This window comes from Podarcis vaucheri (genome assembly GCF_965113315.1).
Source record: "Podarcis vaucheri genome assembly, chromosome: 11".
Classification (NCBI taxonomy): Eukaryota; Metazoa; Chordata; class Lepidosauria; order Squamata; family Lacertidae; genus Podarcis; species Podarcis vaucheri.
In genome coordinates, this window is record NC_138749.1 from 64,983,066 (window position 1) to 65,004,441 (window position 21,376).

A 21,376-nucleotide genomic window follows, 5' to 3' on the forward strand; every position below is an offset into this window, starting at 1 on the left:
CATTTTTGTTCTTTTTAACTGTAGGCAATGTTGGGACGTGGCAATGGGGAATCTTCAAGAAAGAAGGAGGAAGAGGAAGTTCAGAGCAGACACAGATTGATCCCCTTTGGCCGCAAGATCTATGAGTTCTACAATGCACCAATTGTTAAATTTTGGTTCTACACTGTAAGGAGCGACTATCATTTTGTCATCTGTCCCTAATGACACAAATTTGTAAAGGCCCCCCTCATCAGTATGTCTACATTGTCTAAGTGAAGCATTATTGTAATATCTAATTATGTGCAAGTAGATAATGCTTATAAATATTGTAGAGCGTTTGCAGGAAGACACAAACTTTAGCCCCTCTGTGTGTCACTTGATAATTAAGAGAAATTAATGGGATATTTAAAAGAAGCTATGTATCAACATGAAGATCTGGAGGACTAATGTGAAAACATTTCTTGAGACTTGTGGTCAATAGTCAACAGTTTAATGTGCAATGCTTCTTCTGTTTCATGTGCCTGAAACATTACAGCACTTTCCTTATCCTCATCTCCTTATTTCGTTTACCCTATTTTGTAAATGTTGTCCTATTGGCATGGGGTTTCCTCCCCTCCCCTTTTTTCTTATTTGTGATTAATTGAAAAATGGCTGTAAATAATGTCAGAGGAAAAAATTAATTATATATAATTATGGCCCATATAGATACATTCATTGGTTTGGAGATTAGTTCCTGTTGGTATGAAAAGGGGGGGCCTGCAACAAAACATGGCTGTGCGGGGTGTTTCTATTCACAATTCCAAGCGCCACATTCCCATCCCAACACATTTGTCTGGTTCTCCAGCCTCCCCAGTCAGCCGTCTAAGTCAGTCCTCATCCTCATTCGGCTGTTGGGGGGGGGGTCCCCTCTGAGGGCTTTTTCCTTTTTTAAAAAAAAGTATTCTTCTGAAAATTTTGCCACTTCTGAAACCAGCTGGTACCTCCTTCTTGTGCGTGCTTGGTACTTGTTGAGGCTGAAAAAGGACCAGCAGCCAGATAACTGAGATTGCTATTGATCTATATAGACTACTTCCAATATTTGAAGTCTACAGTAGATACACTCTGAGGGAGCACTGCTATGCCATGCGCTGATTTAGCCATTCAGCTGGGCAGCTGTGAACATGCATCTCCCTGCAGACAAGGAACTGAAGGAGATGTGGAAGCCCTGGCATGAATGAGGAGGCATTTTGTGGCATGCTTTGGCACTCCTGCGTCCACAAAGAAAGGCTGAACCAGAGCATTGGCCTTCTAGCTGGAAATTGCACATGGCTCTTTTGTCTAGGAATAGAAAACTAATATGGTTGAATTAAGTAACCTAGGTAAGCTGAACATTTATACAGTAACCAGGAAAACTGAGTTTATTTCTTTGCAGATGGCATACGTTGGGTACCTGATGCTGTTCAATTATATTGTGTTGGTGAAGATGGATCGTTGGCCTTCCACACAGGAGTGGATTGTTATCTCATATATTTTCACAATGGGAATAGAGAAGATGAGAGAGGTAATATATTTAATTGGGGAATTGGCATGGGGGGGCACTGTGCTCCCAATCTCATCTCATCTCATCTCATCTCCCATGGCTGTTTTCTAAAACAAAAAAACACCTTTTGAGATCTCCTGCATTGTATGTCTAGTTGCACTGTAAGATCACAAACTATATTGTTCTGACTAGTACAATTAATACTGACTTAATGCTTTATATTGTACACGATGATTTATAGAGTAACATCCGCACACTCAGACACATGATTCCTAATCCACACTTGAGCTCTTCAGCTTGAAATATGATGCTCAGAATGTACAATGATCACCCTTAAATTGTTTGTTGTATAGTAACAGTGCAGAAAATAATATTCATCACACCCACAAGAGGGCTCTTCAGCACTGAATAAGGCCTCCAAAACTTCAAGAGAGTTGACTTGTGATACTGATGTTCAATTTTCAAATAATCCATTGGATTTTTGAGTATTTCTTATTTAATTTTATTCCAACTGTAAATATTTCGGGGGGGGGGGAGCTTGTTGATATATAAATATGACTGTCTAGGGAAGGGTGTGAAATATGAGTCATTCTCTGTGAATGTTCTCAAGTCACTGATATTTATATTTCAACAAGCGTTTTTTTCAAAAATTATTTACAAATGGAATAAAATTAAATAAAAAGGAATAGAATAATATATATAAAACTAATAAAGAAGGCAATAATATACATAATAAATAGATGTTAGTGGTTCCATGGATGAATACTCAGAACATGCTCTTTAAAATATACAGTAAAGATATTTGTACTAATTTTTAAAAAATATATTTTATTAAAGATTTATTAGTTTACAAAAAGACATGCATTGCCTTTTTTATAAGATATTTATTAAGATTTTCAAAATATTACAAAATAAAAAAGAAAAATACAAAATAAAAGTAATTAAAAACAACTCAATCTTTCCATTACCGGTATTTATTTTTCATTAGCTTGTTTCCCGGACCTCCTCACGCCTCCCTTTTTTGTATTCCAATTCAGTTTGTTGGTTCAGCAAATCCTTCCCCTCTTTGTTTATCCTAATCTTTAATCTTAAAATATTGTAACATTAAATCTTTACCCATTAGTAATCCATTTTTCATATTCCCTTATAGTATTGCAGCAAAAAACCGCTTAGTTTCTATCCAACATCATTCTAACATTCATTAATTTTACAATATTTCTGTAAATAGTCTTTAAATTTCTTCCAATCTTCTTCCACCAACTCTTTTCCCTGGTCTCGGATTCTGCCAGTCATTTCCGCCAGTTCCATATAGTCAATCACCTTCATCTGCCATTCTTCCAGAGTGGGTAGATCTTGTGTCTTCCAATGTCTCTTTTATCAAGTTGCGTTTTCTACAGATCAGTTTCATTTCTTGTGAGACATTAGTGTTGCATGCAGTATTAGGTTAGGAAGAAAAGGGACGAGGAAGAGGGGGAGGGGAATGGTGAGTGGGGTGGGGTCAGGTGGTAATACTGGACACAGAACTGACCTGCACCTCCATGGACAGCTGTGAGTCCAAAGTGACTCCCAGGCTGCGCACCTGGTCCTTCAGGGGCACAGTTGCCCCATTCAAGACCAGGGAGTCTTCCACACCCGCCTGCCCCCTGTCCCCCAAAAACAGTACTTCTGTCTTGTCAGGATTGAACCTCAATCCATTAGCCGTCATCCATCCTCTAATGTTGGAAGCCATACAGAGTGGCTGGAGAAACCCAGCCAAATGGGCAGGGTACAATTGTTGTTTGTGGCGTGAGCTCCGACACATCTAACTCTAGAGAAATAGGACTACTGCTGCTGCTGCTACTACTACTGCTGCTGCTGCTGCTAATAATAATAATAATAATAATAATAATAATAATAATAATAATAATAATAATAATAATAATAACATAGTCTGTAAGTCTATGATCCCAGGTAATGCAACTCCCTCTTGGGTTAGCATCACAGAGTCCAGAGCACAGCTGCTCACTTGTGTTTCCCGGCCCTTGTTGCTGAATCATGCAATTATTGTTTGGGTTCTTTAAGAGATGTGAATCCTTGTTCCATGTCTAGGGCTCAACATGAAGTAACATGTCTAACATTTCCATCCCTCTTTCTCTAGATATTAATGTCAGAACCTGGGAAGCTGCTGCAAAAAGTGAAAGTGTGGCTCCAAGAGTACTGGAACGTTACCGACCTCATTGCTATTCTCCTATTTTCTGTGGGAATGGTGCTTCGCCTCCAAGATCAGCCGTTTAGGAGCGATGGCCGTGTCATATACTGTGTCAACATCATTTACTGGTATATCCGACTGCTGGACATCTTCGGGGTGAACAAGTATTTGGGGCCATATGTAATGATGATTGGGAAAATGGTAAGAAAGTCTTTCCCCTTCTTTCTTTTTGTAATGAATTAACTGAATTAAGGATTAACTGAAAATAAGAGAAGATGATGCTACTTTTAGGCAACCTCCAGGTTTAACACTCAGTCTGCCTCCAGACAATTCAAAACCCTTGCCATTATCCTCCAGGTGCATTGTACCTGGGGCCATGTCTCTTCCGTTCAGTGTAGGAGGGTTGGAGGCTGGGCTTCCAGCATAGATACTCCAAGTCAAAGGCAAGGCATTTTTATTGGTCTATAAAAAAACCTATAGGCTAAAATTATTGTTTTCTATATTGTGTCTCACCTTTCCTTAGAGGGAAAAAATCCAGATTTCTGTATATGTATGTTTGAATTACATTCAAAACTCTCTTTTTTTTAATGGGATTTGGACTTCCACTGTCTACTATTTGTTTGTTTAAAGATTTATATGTTGCCCTTCATCACATGTGAATCCAGCCTACTTCTCCCAGCCCCAACAGCTGAATTAAGGAATTCCTTGAGTTGAACTAGCCAGGGCAATGGCAGCTGGCTGACTGTCAGAGCTTTGTCTCTGCAGGGCTCTCTGTCAGCCCCAGCTGACAGTTAGACCTTCAAAGCACCTTGGAAAAGGTTTTGAAGGTGTCACTGATCAACATTTCCTGTGAACCCCTCTTTTGACCCAGACGTGAATTTATGTGACCTACACCATATACGGTGTCAGGTGTGGCAGAGGTAGGAGTGGCTTGGCTAAAATGGTCTGGTAGACAAATGGGGAGGCCAAGCAGGCCTAATGACCTGCCAGACTGAGGGTTGGTCCACACCTGCATGCCCATCACTTAAGTCCACCCCTTTGAATACCCAAGAAGTGATGACTCACATGAATTGGTGATCAAACTCCACTGAAAACCTTTGTGAGTGAGGTGGTATGGCACTGCTCTTGATAGAAACACAGAAATAAAAAATAGCTGCCTCTCTTTTTTTTCTTAAACCTGAAATATGCCAAGCTATTATATTATATCCCCTTCATGGATCACTGCCTTGCCGTGGCGAAGGGGCTTGAAGAACTCAAAGAAGCTATGAACTACGCCGAGCAGGGCACACAAGATGAACAGGTCATAGTGGAGAGTTTTGACCAAACGTGATCCACCTGGAGTAGGAATCGGCAAGCCACTCCAGTATCCCTGCCAAGAAAACTCCATGGACAAAGACAACAGGCATATAAAAGTTATGACACTGGAAGATGAGCCCCTCAGGTCGGAAGGTGTCCAACATGCTACTGGGGAAGAGCGGAGGACAAGTACAAGTAGATCCAGAGCTGATGAAGCGGCTGGGCCAAAGCCGAAAGGACGCTCAGTTGTGGATATGCATGGAAGCGAAAGGAAAGTCCAATGCTGTAAAGAAAAATATTGCATAGGAACCTGGAATGTAAGAACCATGAACCTGGGTAAGTTGGATGTGGTCAAAAATGAGATGGCAAGAATAAATATTGACATCCTGGGCATCAGTGAGCTAAAATGGACGGGAATGGGCGAATTCAGTTCGGATGACTACCATATCTACTACTGTGGGCAAGAAACCCGTAAGAGAAATGGAGTGGCCCTCATAGTCAACAAAAGAGTGGCGAAAGCTGTACTGGGATGCAGTCTCAAAAATGATAGAATGATCTCGATACGAATCCAAGGCAGACCTTTTAACATCACAGTAATCCAAGTTTATGCACCAACTACTGGTGCTGAAGAAACTGAAATTGACCAGTTCTATGAAGACTTACAAAACCTTATCGAAGTGACACCAAAGAAGGATGTTCTGCTCATTATAGGGGATTGGAATGCTAAAGTAGGGAATCAAGAGATAAAAGGAACAACTGGCAAGTTTGGCCTTGGAGATCAAAACGAAGCAGGGCAAAGGCTAATAGAGTTCTGTCAAGAGAACAAGCTGGTCATCACAAACACGCTTTTCCAACAACACAAGAGACGACTCTACACATGGACATCCCCAGATGGGCAACATCGAAATCAGATTGATTATATTCTCTGCAGCCAAAGATGGAGAAGCTCTATACAGTCAGCAAAAACAAGACCTGGAGCTGACTGTGGCTCAGATCATCAGCTCCTTATAGCAAAATTCAAGCTTAAACTGAAGAAAGTAGGAAAAACCACTGGACAGGTAAGATACAATCTAAACCAAATCCCTTATGAATACACAGTGGAAGTGAGGAACAGGTTTAAGGATTTAGATTTGCTGGACAGAGTGCCTGAAGAACTATGGATGGAGGCTCGCAACATTATACAGGAGGCAGCAACTAAAACCATCCCAATGAAAAAGAAATGCAAGAAAGCAAAGTTGCTGTCCAACGAGGCCTTACAAATAGCGGAGGAGAGAAGGCAAGCAAAATGCAAGGGAGATAGTGAAAGATACAGGAAACTGAATGCAGATTTCCAAAGAATAGCAAGGAGAGACAAGAAGGCCTCCTTAAACAAGCAATGCAAAGAAATAGAGGAAAACAACAGAATGGGAAGAACCAGAGATCTGTTCAAGAAAATTGGAGATATGAAAGGAACACTTCGTGCAAAGATTACCATAATAAAGGACAAAAGTGGTAAGGACCTAACAGAAGCAGAAGACATCAAGAAGAGGTGGCAAGAATACACAGAGGAATTATACCAGAAAGATATGGATGTCTCGTACACCCCAGGTAGTGTGGTTGCTGACCTTGAGCCAGACATCCTGGAGAGTGAAGTCAAATGGGCCTTAGAAAGCACTGCAAATAACAAGGCCAGTGGAAGTGATGGTATTCCAGCTGAACTGTTTAAAATTTTAAAAGATGATGCTGTTAAGGTGCTACACTCAATATGCCAGCAAGTTTGGAAAACTCAGCAGTGGCCAGAGGATTGGAGAAGATCAGTCTACATCCCAATCCCAAAGAAGGGCAGTGCCAAAGAATGCTCCAACTACCGCACAATTTCACTCATTTCACATGCTAGCAAGGTTATGCTTAAAATTCTACAAGGAAGGCTCAAGCAGTATGTGGACCGAGAACTCCCAGAAGTGCAAGCTGGATTTAGAAGAGGCAGAGGAACCAGAGACCAAATTGCAAACATGCGCTGGATTATGGAGAAAGCCAGAGAGTTCCAGAAAGACATCTACTTCTGCTTCATTGACTATGCAAAAGCCTTTGACTGTGTTGACCACAGCAAACTATGGCAAGTTCTTAAAGAAATGGGAGTGCCTGATCACCTCATCTGTCTCCTGCGAAATCTCTATGTGGGACAAGAAGCTACAGTTAGAACTGGATATGGAACAACTGATTGGTTCCAAATTGGGAAAGGAGTACGGCAAGGCTGTATATTGTCTCCCTGCTTATTTAACTTATATGCAGAATTCATCATGCGAAAGGCTGGGCTGGATGAATCCCAAGCCGGAATTAAGATTGCCGGAAGAAATATCAACAACCTCAGATATGCAGATGACACAACCTTGATGGCAGAAAGTGAAGAGGAATTAAAGAACCTTTTAATGAGGGTGAAAGAGGAGAGCGCAAAATATGGTCTGAAGCTCAACATCAAAAAAACGAAGATCATGGCCACTGGGCCCATCACCTCCTGGCAAATAGATGGGGAAGAAATGGAGGCAGTGAGAGATTTTACTTTCTTGGGCTCCATGATCACTGCAGATGGTGACAGCAGTCACGAAATTAAAAGACGCCTGCTCCTTGGGAGAAAGGCGATGGCAAACCTAGACAACATCTTAAAAAGCAGAGACATCACCTTGCCAACAAAGGTCCGTATAGTAAAAGCCATGGTTTTCCCAGTAGTGATGTATGGAAGTGAGAGCTGGACCATAAAGAAGGCTGATCGCCGAAGAATTGATGCTTTTGAATTATGGTGCTGGAGGAGACTCTTGAGAGTCCCATGGACTGCAAGAAGATCAAACCTCTCCATTCTGAAGGAAATCAGCCCTGAGTGCTCACTGGAAGGACAGATCGTGAAGCTGAGGCTCCAATACTTTGGCCACCTCATGAGAAGAGAGGACTCCCTGGAAAAGACCCTGATGTTGGGAAAGATGGAGGGCACAAGGAGAAGGGGACGACAGAGAATGAGATGGTTGGATGGTGTTCTTGAAGCTACTAGCATGAGTTTGATCAAACTGCGGGAGGCAGTGGAGGACAGAAGTGCCTGGCGTGCTCTGGTCCATGGGGTCACGAAGAGTCGGACACGACTAAACGACTAAACAACAACAATTATATTATATATATATATATATATATATATATATATATATATATATATGCAGGTTTTGGTGTCTTCGGGTGTCTTCCCGTGTAAGAGTCGGGGTGTCTGCACAGACACCCCGACTCTTACACGGGAAGACACCCGAAGACACCAAAACCTGCATTCCTGTACCCGTGAAAATCTACGAAAGCATATATATATATATATATATATATATATATATATATATATATATTCCCATATACAACATCGGCAAAAAGAGGTAAACATGAGTACAGACATCAAGTATCCTTAAGAAAAACCTTTGTTACAGCCTTTAAGCTTGACATTGAAGCATTTGAACTTCTGTAGATTCTTGAAAAGTCCAGTTTGTGTCTTTCCACTGCTAGGAGGTTTTTTGATCCAGAAGAAGCTTCCATAAGTGGAAGAAGGAGAAAATGATGTTTGCTGATTCCCTCTCCTCTCTGCAGTCCCCTCTGCCATTCCCAGCAACCTTTTTAAACCCAAGGGCACATTTACATTTTTGATCACATGCCGTGGACCCTTCTATTTGCTCATTTCTCTCCCTTCTGCCCCCGGATCACACACAAACACACACACAAGGCAGAAAGAGAGAAAAACCCACAGTAGCATTCATCTGAATCTTGAAAGACACCTAGAGCTGAAAGAAGTGGGGAAGAAGGTCAAGTCTTCCAGCATTATGTCCTTGTCAAGGGAGAAAAAATGGCAACGACTGTCACCACCTTTTGCTCAAAGGAGTAGTGAAATGAGGGAGAGATCCAGACAACTCGTTTTATAATAGTTGAGCCCCATCAAGTATCTCTGAAATGTGCATTATATGCGGTTTCTCACTTTTCTTACAGCCTTTTGGTTTTCTGTGGAAACATTTCATTTTCTGTGGCATCTTATATTAGGTTGTATCCAAGTGCAGCTTGTTAGAATTCGGGTGTTTGAATAATGTTACAAAAGTCAGGTGCCTCCCCCTCTGCCAAGCGGTGGCAGGAGCCCATGGCACTCACTCAGGGTCTGGGGTCCTTTGGAGAATTGAGATATGTTGGAGACTGACGTAGCTTTAAGAAATATAGTTTATTCACCAATTTACACCTTCCCTCTGCATGCAAGGAGTCCAAATATTACAGCATGGTCATCTCAAGAGGGGCTTGTAATTCAACAGTGCAGCCCTGGAGTTCAAGACATCTCTCCCAGTCAGCCTGCCCAAGATGGATCCCAGTCTTCCTGCTTCCTGCTTCTTCTTCCCAGCAACCCTTGCTCATGACTCACTTTTCCTGTCACCCTGTCACTTTTCCAGTTACCCTGGCAACCTTCCAAACACCTGTCTCTGTTCGGGGGGCCGCTAGGAGCGCCTTGGAAGATGGCGGATATTAACATCTATCCAGCCCGCACAAGGTAAATTATGGGGAGTAAATCAGTCTCCCTTCATCTCTCCAGGGGGGAGAGATGCAGTTTTCACCCGCTGTTGCCATAAATCACCCCCGAGTTTGGAAGAAGGAGGGGGTGAGGCACTGGGTGCATAACCCTCGGCGGGTCTCAGAACTCCTCCGAAGCTGCTTCCAGGAGCGAAACTAGTTGCGTTACTTAAAAGAAAAAAATTGGTGAAAGATAACGCACATGCTTCAAGAGAGGCAGGAGGTTTTTATCTGCTAACAATTTTACCACCGAAATGAAGAAGACTGAGACGGAAGATTACATCAAAGTACTACAGACATGGTATGTGGAATGGAATGCAACGGAACTGAAAGGGGGGGGGGGAAACGACTTTTTGTTTTTTTGCTCTATGTGATTAACTAATAACCCTCCCTCTTAGAAGATCCGTCACAGCAACTAATTGCAAATGGGACTAAAAATGAATTGTGTGGGAATAATATGAACTTAAAGGTTTTACTCTGTGAAGGATTTGGAAAGAAGAAGGGCTCTCTTTGTGACGCAGTTAGAATGGAGATGTGATACGAGACCTGTGTTGCAGGAGGTTTGGTCTTGGGGAGGGCGAGCCGAAGATTTATTATTTTCGAGGAGTTTGCGATCTGGAAGGGGCAGCCCTCCTGGAAAAAGACTAATTTACGATGCAACAGGTCAGGAAAGTTAAAGAGCGAGCTTTTAGACTGTATTTCATCGGAAGACAAGATGGCGATTGCTTGCTCAAGCGGAAATGCCTGGACTATTGGATGAGAGTGATTTACGAGAGAGCAGTACAAAGCCCACACAGAAACACAAATAAGACTGTTTTTTTCAACCCATTTGCGGAGCAACACGGAGGTGAATGAAAAGGAAAATGAGTAACGACAAGGATTAAGAAGAGGGGACTGGAAATATCATTCTTAAGATGAAAGCAGCACAAATATTCGAGCATTGGACTCCTGCCGATCAAGAAGCATGGGTACCCCCCACAAAAATTTATAATTTGGAAAACAATTGGATTACATGATATGTATTGTTATAATTTGGATTAATTGGTTTGATGTGTTTAATTTGGTAATATGAAACTTAATAAAAATTATTTTTAAAAACAAACAAACACCTGTCTCTGTTCACACCTCAGGGCAGGGGGAAAGGAATTTTCTTGCCTTGCCAATGGCTCTCAATGGCCCCATATTGTTTCTTAATGGCCCTACCTTGGCCAGGTCATTTTGCATAGGCTCGCCCAGGAATCCCTCTGGAGCGTGTGTTCTTCCCTACATGTCCCAAATATTCGAAATCCTACCATTCATTAATTTCTAGAGTTTGGGGGGCTCCCCCTCCCAAATCTGTAACACCAATTTGATCTTTGTGCTTTATAAACATTTTCACTCACCTTACAGCATGTCAAACCAGATATATTTCTCTCTCTCTGTCTCTCTCTTTTTTCTTTTTTTTTCAGATGATAGACATGATGTATTTTGTCATTATTATGTTGGTGGTTCTGATGAGCTTTGGTGTTGCAAGACAGGCGATACTTTTTCCCAATGAGGAGCCTTCCTGGAAACTGGCAAAGAATATTTTTTACATGCCGTATTGGATGATCTATGGGGAAGTGTTTGCAGACCAGATAGACCGTAAGCACGTTTATGATTCTCATACTCCAAAGTCAGGTATCAAACTCCAATCAGGTGATATCTTACCAGATCATTTTTAACACTCTCAATAAATGGCTCAAGATAGAGGACTCAAAGCAATACAAGAAAGTATAATGAAAAAATTATGTTCATGCCTGCCACTTAAATTGTTAATTTCACAAGGTCATATTAACAACATTTCCTAATAACCATAACTTTGCTAAGCTATGCATTTCCTTTTCAACACATGTAATTCACATTAAAACTAACAAATTTTATTATTCATGATACATTGAATGGTACATCTAAAACATAATGTTTATTGATCTAAGACATCATGTATATCTACATGATGACCGTGCAATGGTTTTCTACCAGTTTAATAGTCATGGCATCTCCCAAAAGAATCCTGGGAATTGTAGTTTGTGTGAAAATGCTGCAAATTCTTTTAGATCCAAGTTTCCTGGGAAGAGGGGGTGACTCTTAAGCCAATTTAAGGCTGTAGTGTAGATCATGCCAGCCTGCTTCATTTCTCCCCATCCCCCAGTTTGCTTCCGCAGCATAAACATGAAACCCAGTTAGCTACTAAACATTCGGTTCTGAAAGTTATTTCTGGATCTTGGGCTGGTTTATACCAGCTGTAATCTTTTGACCTGCCTGATTGCTGCTATTAACACTCTGAGATACTGGCAAAATATTTATTAGAAGATTATAGGTGTCATCCAACTATTAAGCAACAAAAGTTGGTTGCCTTGTATATGGTTTAGAGCTGGTGTAGCACATTGGCTAAGAGGAGGTACCTGGTCATATCTTCCTATCTCCACTACAAATTCAGTGGCTGGCCTGAAGGAAGCCACTGACTTAGCCTCAGTCCTCCCAACTACAGGGTGGGTGGTAAGAATCGGGCAGAATTCAATGTCACGCTAAGGCAATGATTCCATCAGTGTAAGCATTTCTGCTTGCCAAATTGAATGTCCCCCCCCCCCCGCACTGTTCTGGGAGTTCTCTGGAAGCCCTAGAGCTGATTTGGTGAAGACAGGTGGGAAAGTCTGGTTGTGGTGATGTGACTCATTGTGCTGTCTCTCACTAATACAACTATTGAGTTGAATCCAGCTGTGTTACTTACATTCTATGGTGGCTGTAAGGATTACAACTAGATAATGAATGGGAAGAACTTTGAACTCTGGAAAGCACTATGCGCAGGTTAAATGTTATTAATGTGTTTCCAATCTAAATGTTTCCATACATTTCTGTTGCCCTAAGAATTCATTTGTCTGGCCATCTGAAAACGCAGAGTTCTGTTTTAATTAATCCTCCTGGTGCCACCCGGGGCAACATGCAAGGGCAGACCAGGCTAGCCTGAGATTGTGCAGCCATTGGAATGCAAGAACAAGACTACGCTTAGCACAGGCATGCTGGAGAAAATTTGCACACCTTTTCTACTTGAATGTTAAAAAAAAAAAAAAAGGTTAAGGACCCCTGGACAGTTAGATCCAGTCAAAGGTGACTATGGGGTTGTGGCGCTCATCTCGCTTTCAGGCCAAGGGAGCTGGCGTTTGTCCACAGACAGCTTTCTGGGTCATGTGGCTAGCATGACTAAATCGCTTCTGGCACAACAGAACATCGTGACAGAAACCAGAGCGCACGGAAACACCATTTACCTTCCCGCCACTTGAATGTACATGTGGGTGGCATTTCATAATGAGGCCTTGTTCCAGTGGTGGGTCCAAATGATTCCATCTGTACTAATAGATCCCCTGTGACATCAAGGGCATCCCTGAGGTGAGCCTAGGCTTCTGCAGGGCAGCTCATGGGTTCCTGTAGAATTCAAGAACATGGATTGTAGCAAGAGGCAGGTTGGTTTCTCCAGTTGTTCACGTCTGGATAAAGTGTAGTCATCAGCTCTGGCATTCATCCTAACCTCCTGCTTCACAATATATCTGCATAATGGGAATTTTTGCTAGAAAACCATTATGCTCTTTTCATCCTAATGGTTTTAAATATCTCAACTATCTTTAGAAAAGGGATTTCCTCTTTCAAATTATCCTTCCTCTTTTGTTCTCAAAGATAGCATCGCATGCAAGCAAACAAAAATAGGGATGGCATCCATGCAATTATCTTCTTGAGTTTGTCTTTCCATCTTTTTCATATATGGCAAGAATCTTCCTTTTGTGAGTATAAGGGAAGAGTGGGGATAGGGAGAGTCACAAAGTTTGGGGTTTCCTTCAACAAATATCTGCTCCTCTATAAGTGGCCATTTATTGATGTTGTACTAAGGATGTGGCATAGTGCAACACATTCTGCAGACATTTGCCTGGGGTGTGTGCTTTTTCTAAAGTGGTGTGCTGATTGTAGTTTAGAACCATGTAAATGGAGAAGGGGCAAGACAAAAGCTGACTGTGGCTGTAAATGTCTTTTAACAGGATGGGAAGTGCTAAAGCCTTACATAGAGATTCAGATAAATCTGTTTTACTGTTGATACTGATTATTTGAACTCTTAAGTAACTGCTGTTACTCATTATTTGAGCTCCTAAGGTGATAACCACATCAGATGCCTCTTACTAACTCTAGTCAGGTTGTGAAACAGCTTGCAACATACTTACCTTGGGGAACTTTATAATAGTTTTGAAATAAATAAAATATAAATACTGGGGATTATTGAGCCCCTGTGCTGTCTTAAAATTATGCATTCAGAAAGGGAAAACAGAGTTTGCCAGCTCTTGTGTTAATCAAACATTTGAAAGGATCTGCTATAGCTCCATGAGCATCCAGGGCAGGGATGCCATCTCACTCTCGCTATTGCAGGTGCCCGTCATTGTCATGTGGGCACCTCCAAAAACGCAATGGACGTTGCACGTCATGCATATGACATCACATGCACTATGTGCAGGCATGTGCACGAGACGTTGATGGCGGCCAGTGGTGGCTCCTCTTCCTCTCCACAGCCAGCAAGGCACCCTTTTCCCTAGGGAGGGGCTCAGACTCGGAGGCAGAGAGACCACCCCCCACCCAGAAAAGGGTGCCTCCCTCTCTGACTGCAGAGGGTGGAGCTGGACTGCTTCTCTCTCGGAAGCAGCACGGCAGAGGCTGGCTGCCTGGCCGGCTGGCTGCCTCTCTCCAGCTTTGCTCATTGACTTTGTGGGTGCCTGGCCCCCCCATATATATATATATATATACGGCCCGCTGGAGTTGGCTCCTATGATCCAGTGTTTATGTTACTGAGATTGATTTCTGCACAAAACAGACTTTAAAAGTGAAAGACAAAGAGGAAATGTCTACCACATTCAGAGAGTAATTTTAGGCAGGTCTGGATCTGCCTGAGAGAGAAGAAATCTGGGCTGGAGAATATGATCCCTTACGAGAGCCTCCTCCTGAGCTCCTTCAGCTGTTCTTACGCAGGACGTAAGTCTAGCACTGGAGTCTGCTGTCAACATTCTGTGATTTCTCGTCTATGACAATGCAATATTGTCTCTAAAACATGTAGCACATGCAGAAGAACAACCCATGGCTGGTTAAACCACACAATGTTACATGTTATTTCTCTGAAATGTTTGTTTTTGCACTATTTGGAAATGTATATTCTCCACTCTGGCCTAAGCTAAATCAGCCACAGTTGACTTTTTACACTGGAGTGTTTGTACTTTCTCAAATGTCAGCCAAGCACCAGCCAACAAGCTCAACACGCTCTTTAGAGCCATCAGACATCACAATATTTTGGTTTCTCTTTCTTTCTTGCGTTTTCTATCACTTCTTTGCTAGCCATAAATTCTGGGTTCATTGAGAAATCCACGTTTCTTAGGCCTGTATTACATAAAAATTTCACTGAATTTGAGAAATATACAAATACTACATTTGTTTTGTTTGTATAGTTTTGTTTGGGGTTTTTTCATTTTGTTACTTTGCATTGTTCTGTGAAGCATGACTGCAGGCTGGCCAGGTTAGCGCATGGGGGCATCAACTGGCAGCCTCCCCATGCCACAGATGTGCCCCATGTTCGTCTTAACCTCTGTGAAGCAATGCAGAGTGATTTACAAACTGGCTGCATGTTCTCTGTGGTTTTTGTGGTGGTGAAGTGTCCATAAATAAATGCCTGAATTCTTTTTGAATGGGGAAGAAATGGAATGTGCATGGATATTGTAGACTGTGCAGTTAGGATTGGGAATGAAATGTATTTGTTGAGAAGGTGCATTCATAATTATTTGACACAGGAGTCATTTTTATTATTATTTGAGGCCCACTGAATTTCTCTGGCCCTCTTGCTAAACCTCTAATCATTCCCCCTAGAATGTGTTTATGCTGCTAAACAGGAGGCAACGTCCTTCTCTCACACATGGACTGAGTCAAATGAGAAATGGATTTTAGAGCAATGATTTTGTTGTTGTTGTTTAGTCGTTTAGTCGTGTCCGACTCTTCGTGACCCCATGGACCAGAGCACGCCAGGCACTTCTGTCCTCCACTGCCTCCCGCAGTTTGATCAAACTCATGCTAGTAGCTTCAAGAACACCATCCAACCATCTCATTCTCTGTCGTCCCCTTCTCCTTGTGCCCTCCATCTTTCCCAACATCAGGGTCTTTTCCAGGGAGTCCTCTCTTCTCATGAGGTGGCCAAAGTATTGGAGCCTCAGCTTCACGATCTGTCCTTCCAGTGAGCACTCAGGGCTGATTTCCTTCAGAATGGAGAGGTTTGATCTTCTTGCAGTCCATGGGACTCTCAAGAGTCTCCTCCAGCACCATAATTCAAAAGCATCAATTCTTCGGCGATCAGCCTTCTTTATGGTCCAGCTCTCACTTCCATACATCACTACTGGGAAAACCATGGCTTTTACTATACGGACCTTTGTTGGCAAGGTGATGTCTCTGCTTTTTAAGATGTTGTCTAGGTTTGCCATCGCCTTTCTCCCAAGGAGCAGGCGTCTTTTAATTTCGTGACTGCTGTCACCATCTGCAGTGATCATGGAGCCCAAGAAAGTAAAATCTCTCACTGCCTCCATTTCTTCCCCATCTATTTGCCAGGAGGTGATGGGCCCAGTGGCCATGATCTTCGTTTTTTTGATGTTGAGCTTCAGACCATATTTTGCGCTCTCCTCTTTCACCCTCATTAAAAGGTTCTTTAATTCCTCTTCACTTTCTGCCATCAAGGTTGTGTCATCTGCATATCTGAGGTTGTTGATATTTCTTCCGGCAATCTTAATTCCGGTTTGGGATTCATCCAGCCCAGCCTTTCGCATGATGAATTCTGCATATAAGTTAAATAAGCAGGGAGACAATATACAGCCTTGCCGTACTCCTTTCCCAATTTGGAACCAATCAGTTGTTCCATATCCAGTTCTAACTGTAGCTTCTTGTCCCACATAGAGATTTCGCAGGAGACAGATGAGGTGATCAGGCACTCCCATTTCTTTAAGAACTTGCCATAGTTTGCTGTGGTCAACACAGTCAAAGGCTTTTGCATAGTCAATGAAGCAGAAGTAGATGTCTTTCTGGAACTCTGTAGCTTTCTCCACAATCCAGCGCATGTTTGCAATTTGGTCTCTGGTTCCTCTAAATCCAGCTTGCACTTCTGGGAGTTCTCGGTCCACATACTGCTTGAGCCTTCCTTGTAGAATTTTAAGCATAACCTTGCTAGCATGTGAAATGAGTGAAATTGTGCGGTAGTTGGAGCATTCTTTGGCACTGCCTTTCTTTGGGATTGGAATGTAGACTGATCTTCTCCAATCCTCTGGCCACTGCTGAGTTTTCCAAACTTGCTGGCATATTGAGTGTAGCACCTTAACAGCATCATCTTTTAAAATTTTAAACAGTTCAGCTGGAATACCATCACTTCCACTGGCCTTGTTATTTGCAGTGCTTTCTAAGGCCCATTTGACTTCACTCTCCAGGATGTCTGGCTCAAGGTCAGCAACCACACTACCTGGGGTGTACGAGACATCCATATCTTTCTGGTATAATTCCTCTGTGTATTCTTGCCACCTCTTCTTGATGTCTTCTGCTTCAGTTAGATCTTTACCACTTTTGTCCTTTGTTATGGTAATCTTTGTACGAAATGTTCCTTTCATATTTCCGATTTTCTTGAACAGATCTCTGGTTCTTCCCATTCTGTTGCTTTCCTCTATTTCTTTGCATTGCTCGTTTAAGAAGGCCTTCTTGTCTCTCCTTGCTGTTCTTTGGAAATCTGCATTCAATTTCCTGTATCTTTCACTATCTCCCTCGCATTTTGCTTGCCTTCTCTCCTCCGCTATTTGTAAGGCCTCGTTGGACAGCCACTTTGCTTTCTTGCATTTCTTTTTCCTTGGGATGGTTTTAGTTGCTGCCTCCTGTATAATGTTGCGAGCCTCCATCCATAGTTCTTCAGGCACTCTGTCCAGCAAATCTAAATCCTTAAACCTGTTCCTCACTTCCACTGTGTATTCATAAGGGATTTGGTTTAGATTGTATCTTACCTGTCCAGTGGCTTTTCCTACTTTCTTCAGTTTAAGCTTGAATTTTGCTATAAGGAGCTGATGATCTGAGCCACAGTCAGCTCCAGGTCTTGTTTTTGCTGACTGTATAGAGCTTCTCCATCTTTGGCTGCAGAGAATATAATCAATCTGATTTCGATGTTGCCCATCTGGGGATGTCCATGTGTAGAGTCGTCTCTTGTGTTGTTGGAAAAGCGTGTTTGTGATGACCAGCTTGTTCTCTTGACAGAACTCTATTAGCCTTTGCCCTGCTTCGTTTTGATCTCCAAGGCCAAACTTGCCAGTTGTTCCTTTTATCTCTTGATTCCCTACTTTAGCATTCCAATCCCCTATAATGAGCAGAACATCCTTCTTTGGTGTCACTTCGATAAGGTTTTGTAAGTCTTCATAGAACTGGTCAATTTCAGTTTCTTCAGCACCAGTAGTTGGTGCATAAACTTGGATTACTGTGATGTTAAAAGGTCTGCCTTGGATTCGTATCGAGATCATTCTATCATTTTTGAGACTGCATCCCAGTACAGCTTTCGCCACTCTTTTGTTGACTATGAGGGCCACTCCATTTCTCTTACGGGTTTCTTGCCCACAGTAGTAGATATGGTAGTCATCCGAACTGAATTCGCCCATTCCCGTCCATTTTAGCTCACTGATGCCCAGGATGTCAATATTTATTCTTGCCATCTCATTTTTGACCACATCCAACTTACCCAGGTTCATGGTTCTTACATTCCAGGTTCCTATGCAATATTTTTCTTTACAGCATTGGACTTTCCTTTCGCTTCCATGCATATCCACAACTGAGCGTCCTTTCGGCTTTGGCCCAGCCGCTTCATCAGCTCTGGATCTACTTGTACTTGTCCTCCGCTCTTCCCCAGTAGCATGTTGGACACCTTCCGACCTGAGGGGCTCATCTTCCAGTGTCATAACTTTTATATGCCTGTTGTCTTTGTCCATTGAGTTTTCTTGGCAGGGATACTGGAGTGGCTTGCCGATTCCTACTCCAGGTGGATCACGTTTGGTCAAAACTCTCCACTATGACCTGTTCATCTTGGGTGCCCTGATTTACAAATGAGCAAATTTCAAAACTCACATCTTTTTAAAAAAACAAGTTCTGTGTCATGGCTGCTGTAATCATATTGGAGAAATAATAATAATAATAATAATAATAATAATAATAATAATAATAAGTTTTATTTATGCCCCGCCCTCCCTGGCCAGAGCCGGGCTCAGGGCAGCTAACACCAGTAAAATTACAGTAAAATCATAATGGGGGGGGGGAGACCCAATTTTTTACAGGTTTTTTACAGGTTACAATGCAATTTAAAATGCAGACTCCTTTTAATAATAGCCCATAGATCAAAACCATAAGGGGAGGGAAACATAAGGGTCAGACTGAGTCCAAACCAAAGGCCAGGCAGAACAGCTCTGTCTTGCAGGCCCTGCGGAAAGATGTCAAGTCCCGCAGGGCCCTAGTCTCTTGTGACAGAGCGTTCCACCAAGTCGGGGCCACTACTGAAAAGGCCCTGGCCCTAGTTGAGCCCAATCTAACCACCTTGTGACTTGGGACCTCCAAAATGTTGTCATTTGTGGACCTTAAGGTCCTCCGTGGGGCAAACCAGGAGAGGCGGTCCCATAGGTACATGGGTCCTAGGCCGCATAGGGCTTTAAAGGTCAAAACCAGCACCTTAAACCTGACCCTGTACTCCACCAGGAGCCAGTGCAGCTGGTAAAGCACTGGATGAATGTGATCCCACGGCAAGGACCCCGTAAGGAGCCTTGCCACAGCATTCTGCACCCGCTGGAGTTTGGGTGCTGTGGCCTGAAGCAGCCACACTCTCTTGGCTCTCCAGTGACCAGAGACAGATAATCTGATAGGAAGCTACACAAAGAACATGGAGGAGGCCACGAAAAATTAGCATCACAAAAAGATGATAAACACGGGAGATAGAGGATGTAGACAAGGACTGAAAATACGCTGCTGTGAGCAGAACCAAGCAGAAACAGTTTTCCAGTGTTCCACTGTTCCCTCAATTTCATATTTTTTTATCCAACTAGCATTTTATCTGTGGGCTGCAAATTTACATGAGTACCTAGTCCAGAGCATGGGATAAAATTCAGAAATGCAAAAATGCATAGGATGTCTTCCCAAACAGAAACTTCACTGATTTATACCACGCAGGTGATCATGGCAAACAAGTTTTGATGAATTCTGAGGCCTTTCATCCCTCTCATTCCTCCCTCTCTCTCTCAATTCTGTTCTGAAGTAGTCGTGATGGAAATGGGAGCAGCATGGCTGTTATTCCAGACTAGTTAAACCAAAACACTTTTGTCTTTGCTTTGCCCATCACAGTCTCTGGGTCCACACACTGCCAGTACTATTCTTACAAGGAATCTGGTAAAATGTGGGTTGAATGAAGTAACTGTTAGGTGGATTTGTAGCTGGTTGACTGATTAAACTCAAAGAGTGCTCTATAATGGTTCCTCATCATCCTGGAAAAAAGTGACAAGTGGGGTGCCACAGGGTTCTGTCCTGGGCCCGTTGTTGTTCAACGTCTATATAAATGATTTGGATGAAGGAATTGAGGGGATGCTCATCAAATGTGCAGATGACACCAAACTTGGGCACAGAGGCGAAGCGACCTCTCTGGCACCCAGAGTGGCGCAGAAGTGGGGCTGGCCAGCTCACGAGGGCAGGGCTAGCTGCATGCCCAGCGAGCATCCATAACCGCCCACTGCCTGCACGGTGAGCATCAGGGGGACACCGCTAGCCTCCCGCTGCCCACGCGGTGAGCATCGGGGGAGGGGCGCTGCTAGCCTCTCGCCGCCCGCGGCAAGTGTGGGTGGGTGCGTGGCAATGTCGCCCCCCCCCCAGGATGGCACCTGGAGTGGCCACACACCCCACACCCCCTTCCTCTGCCAGGGCTTGGGAGTGGGAGCTAATGCTGCAGAAGACAGAATCAGAATTTAAAATGACCTTAACAGGTTGGAGAACTGGGCGCAAGCTAACATAATGAATTACAATAGGGACAAATGGAAGGTTTTGTACTTAGGCAAGTCGAACCAGATGCACAAATATAAGATGGGGAACACCTGGCTCACTAGCAGTACATGTGAAAAGGATCTAGGGGTCTTGGTGGACCTCAAGCTTAACATGAGTCAACAGGGAAATGCAGCAGCAAAAAAAAGCTAATGCTATTCTAGGCTGCATCAACAGAAGTCTAGTGTCCAGATCAAGGAAGCTCATAGTCCCACTCTATTCTGCCTTGGTCAGAGCACACCTGGAATACTGTGTCTAATTCTGGGCGCTGCAATTAGGATATTGACAAGCTGTAACGTGTGCAGAGGAGGACAACCGAGATGATCAAGGGTCTGGAAACGAAGGCTTATGAGGAGTGCTTGATGGAGCGGAGTATGTTTAGCCTGGAAAAGGAGAGGAGATAGGATAGCCATCTTCAAGTATATAAAGGACTGACCCATGGAAGAGGGAGCAAGTTTGTTTTCTCTGAAGAGTAGGATTCAAGCCAATGGCTTCAAGTTATAAGAAAGCAGATTGTGACTAAACATCAGGAAGAGCTGTTTGACAGGGGAATGGTGTCCCTCGGTGTTAAATTGTGGGTGAACATATCAGACACAGCAATTCTTCAAACAGCTCTTGTTTATTCACAGGCCAGAACAGAACTGGGCTGAAGGGTTCAGCCAGCCTGCTTACCATATAGAGCTCAACTACAAAGCAACAGTAACCACTTTCTGTACATATCCAATCAC

General features: G+C 43.0%; 1 protein-coding gene across 11 annotated transcripts in view; it reads left to right on the forward strand.

The window, feature by feature from the left end:
• Positions 1-21,376, forward strand: part of TRPM3 (transient receptor potential cation channel subfamily M member 3) — a gene marked incomplete at its 5' end in the record, with an annotated part of 445,271 nt that overhangs the window by 404,013 nt on the left and 19,882 nt on the right. For 6 of the 11 annotated variants that reach the window (XM_082241471.1, XM_082241480.1, XM_082241473.1 and 3 more), the window contains 4 exons: positions 25-165; positions 1,391-1,519; positions 3,636-3,887; positions 10,982-11,156. In XM_082241471.1, the coding sequence (XP_082097597.1) occupies positions 25-165; positions 1,391-1,519; positions 3,636-3,887; positions 10,982-11,156 (697 nt within the window). Of the gene's footprint in view, positions 1-24; positions 166-1,390; positions 1,520-3,635; positions 3,888-10,981; positions 11,193-21,376 lie in introns of all 11 variants that reach the window. The other 5 variants (XM_082241479.1, XM_082241475.1, XM_082241477.1 and 2 more) reach the window with 2 other exon arrangements.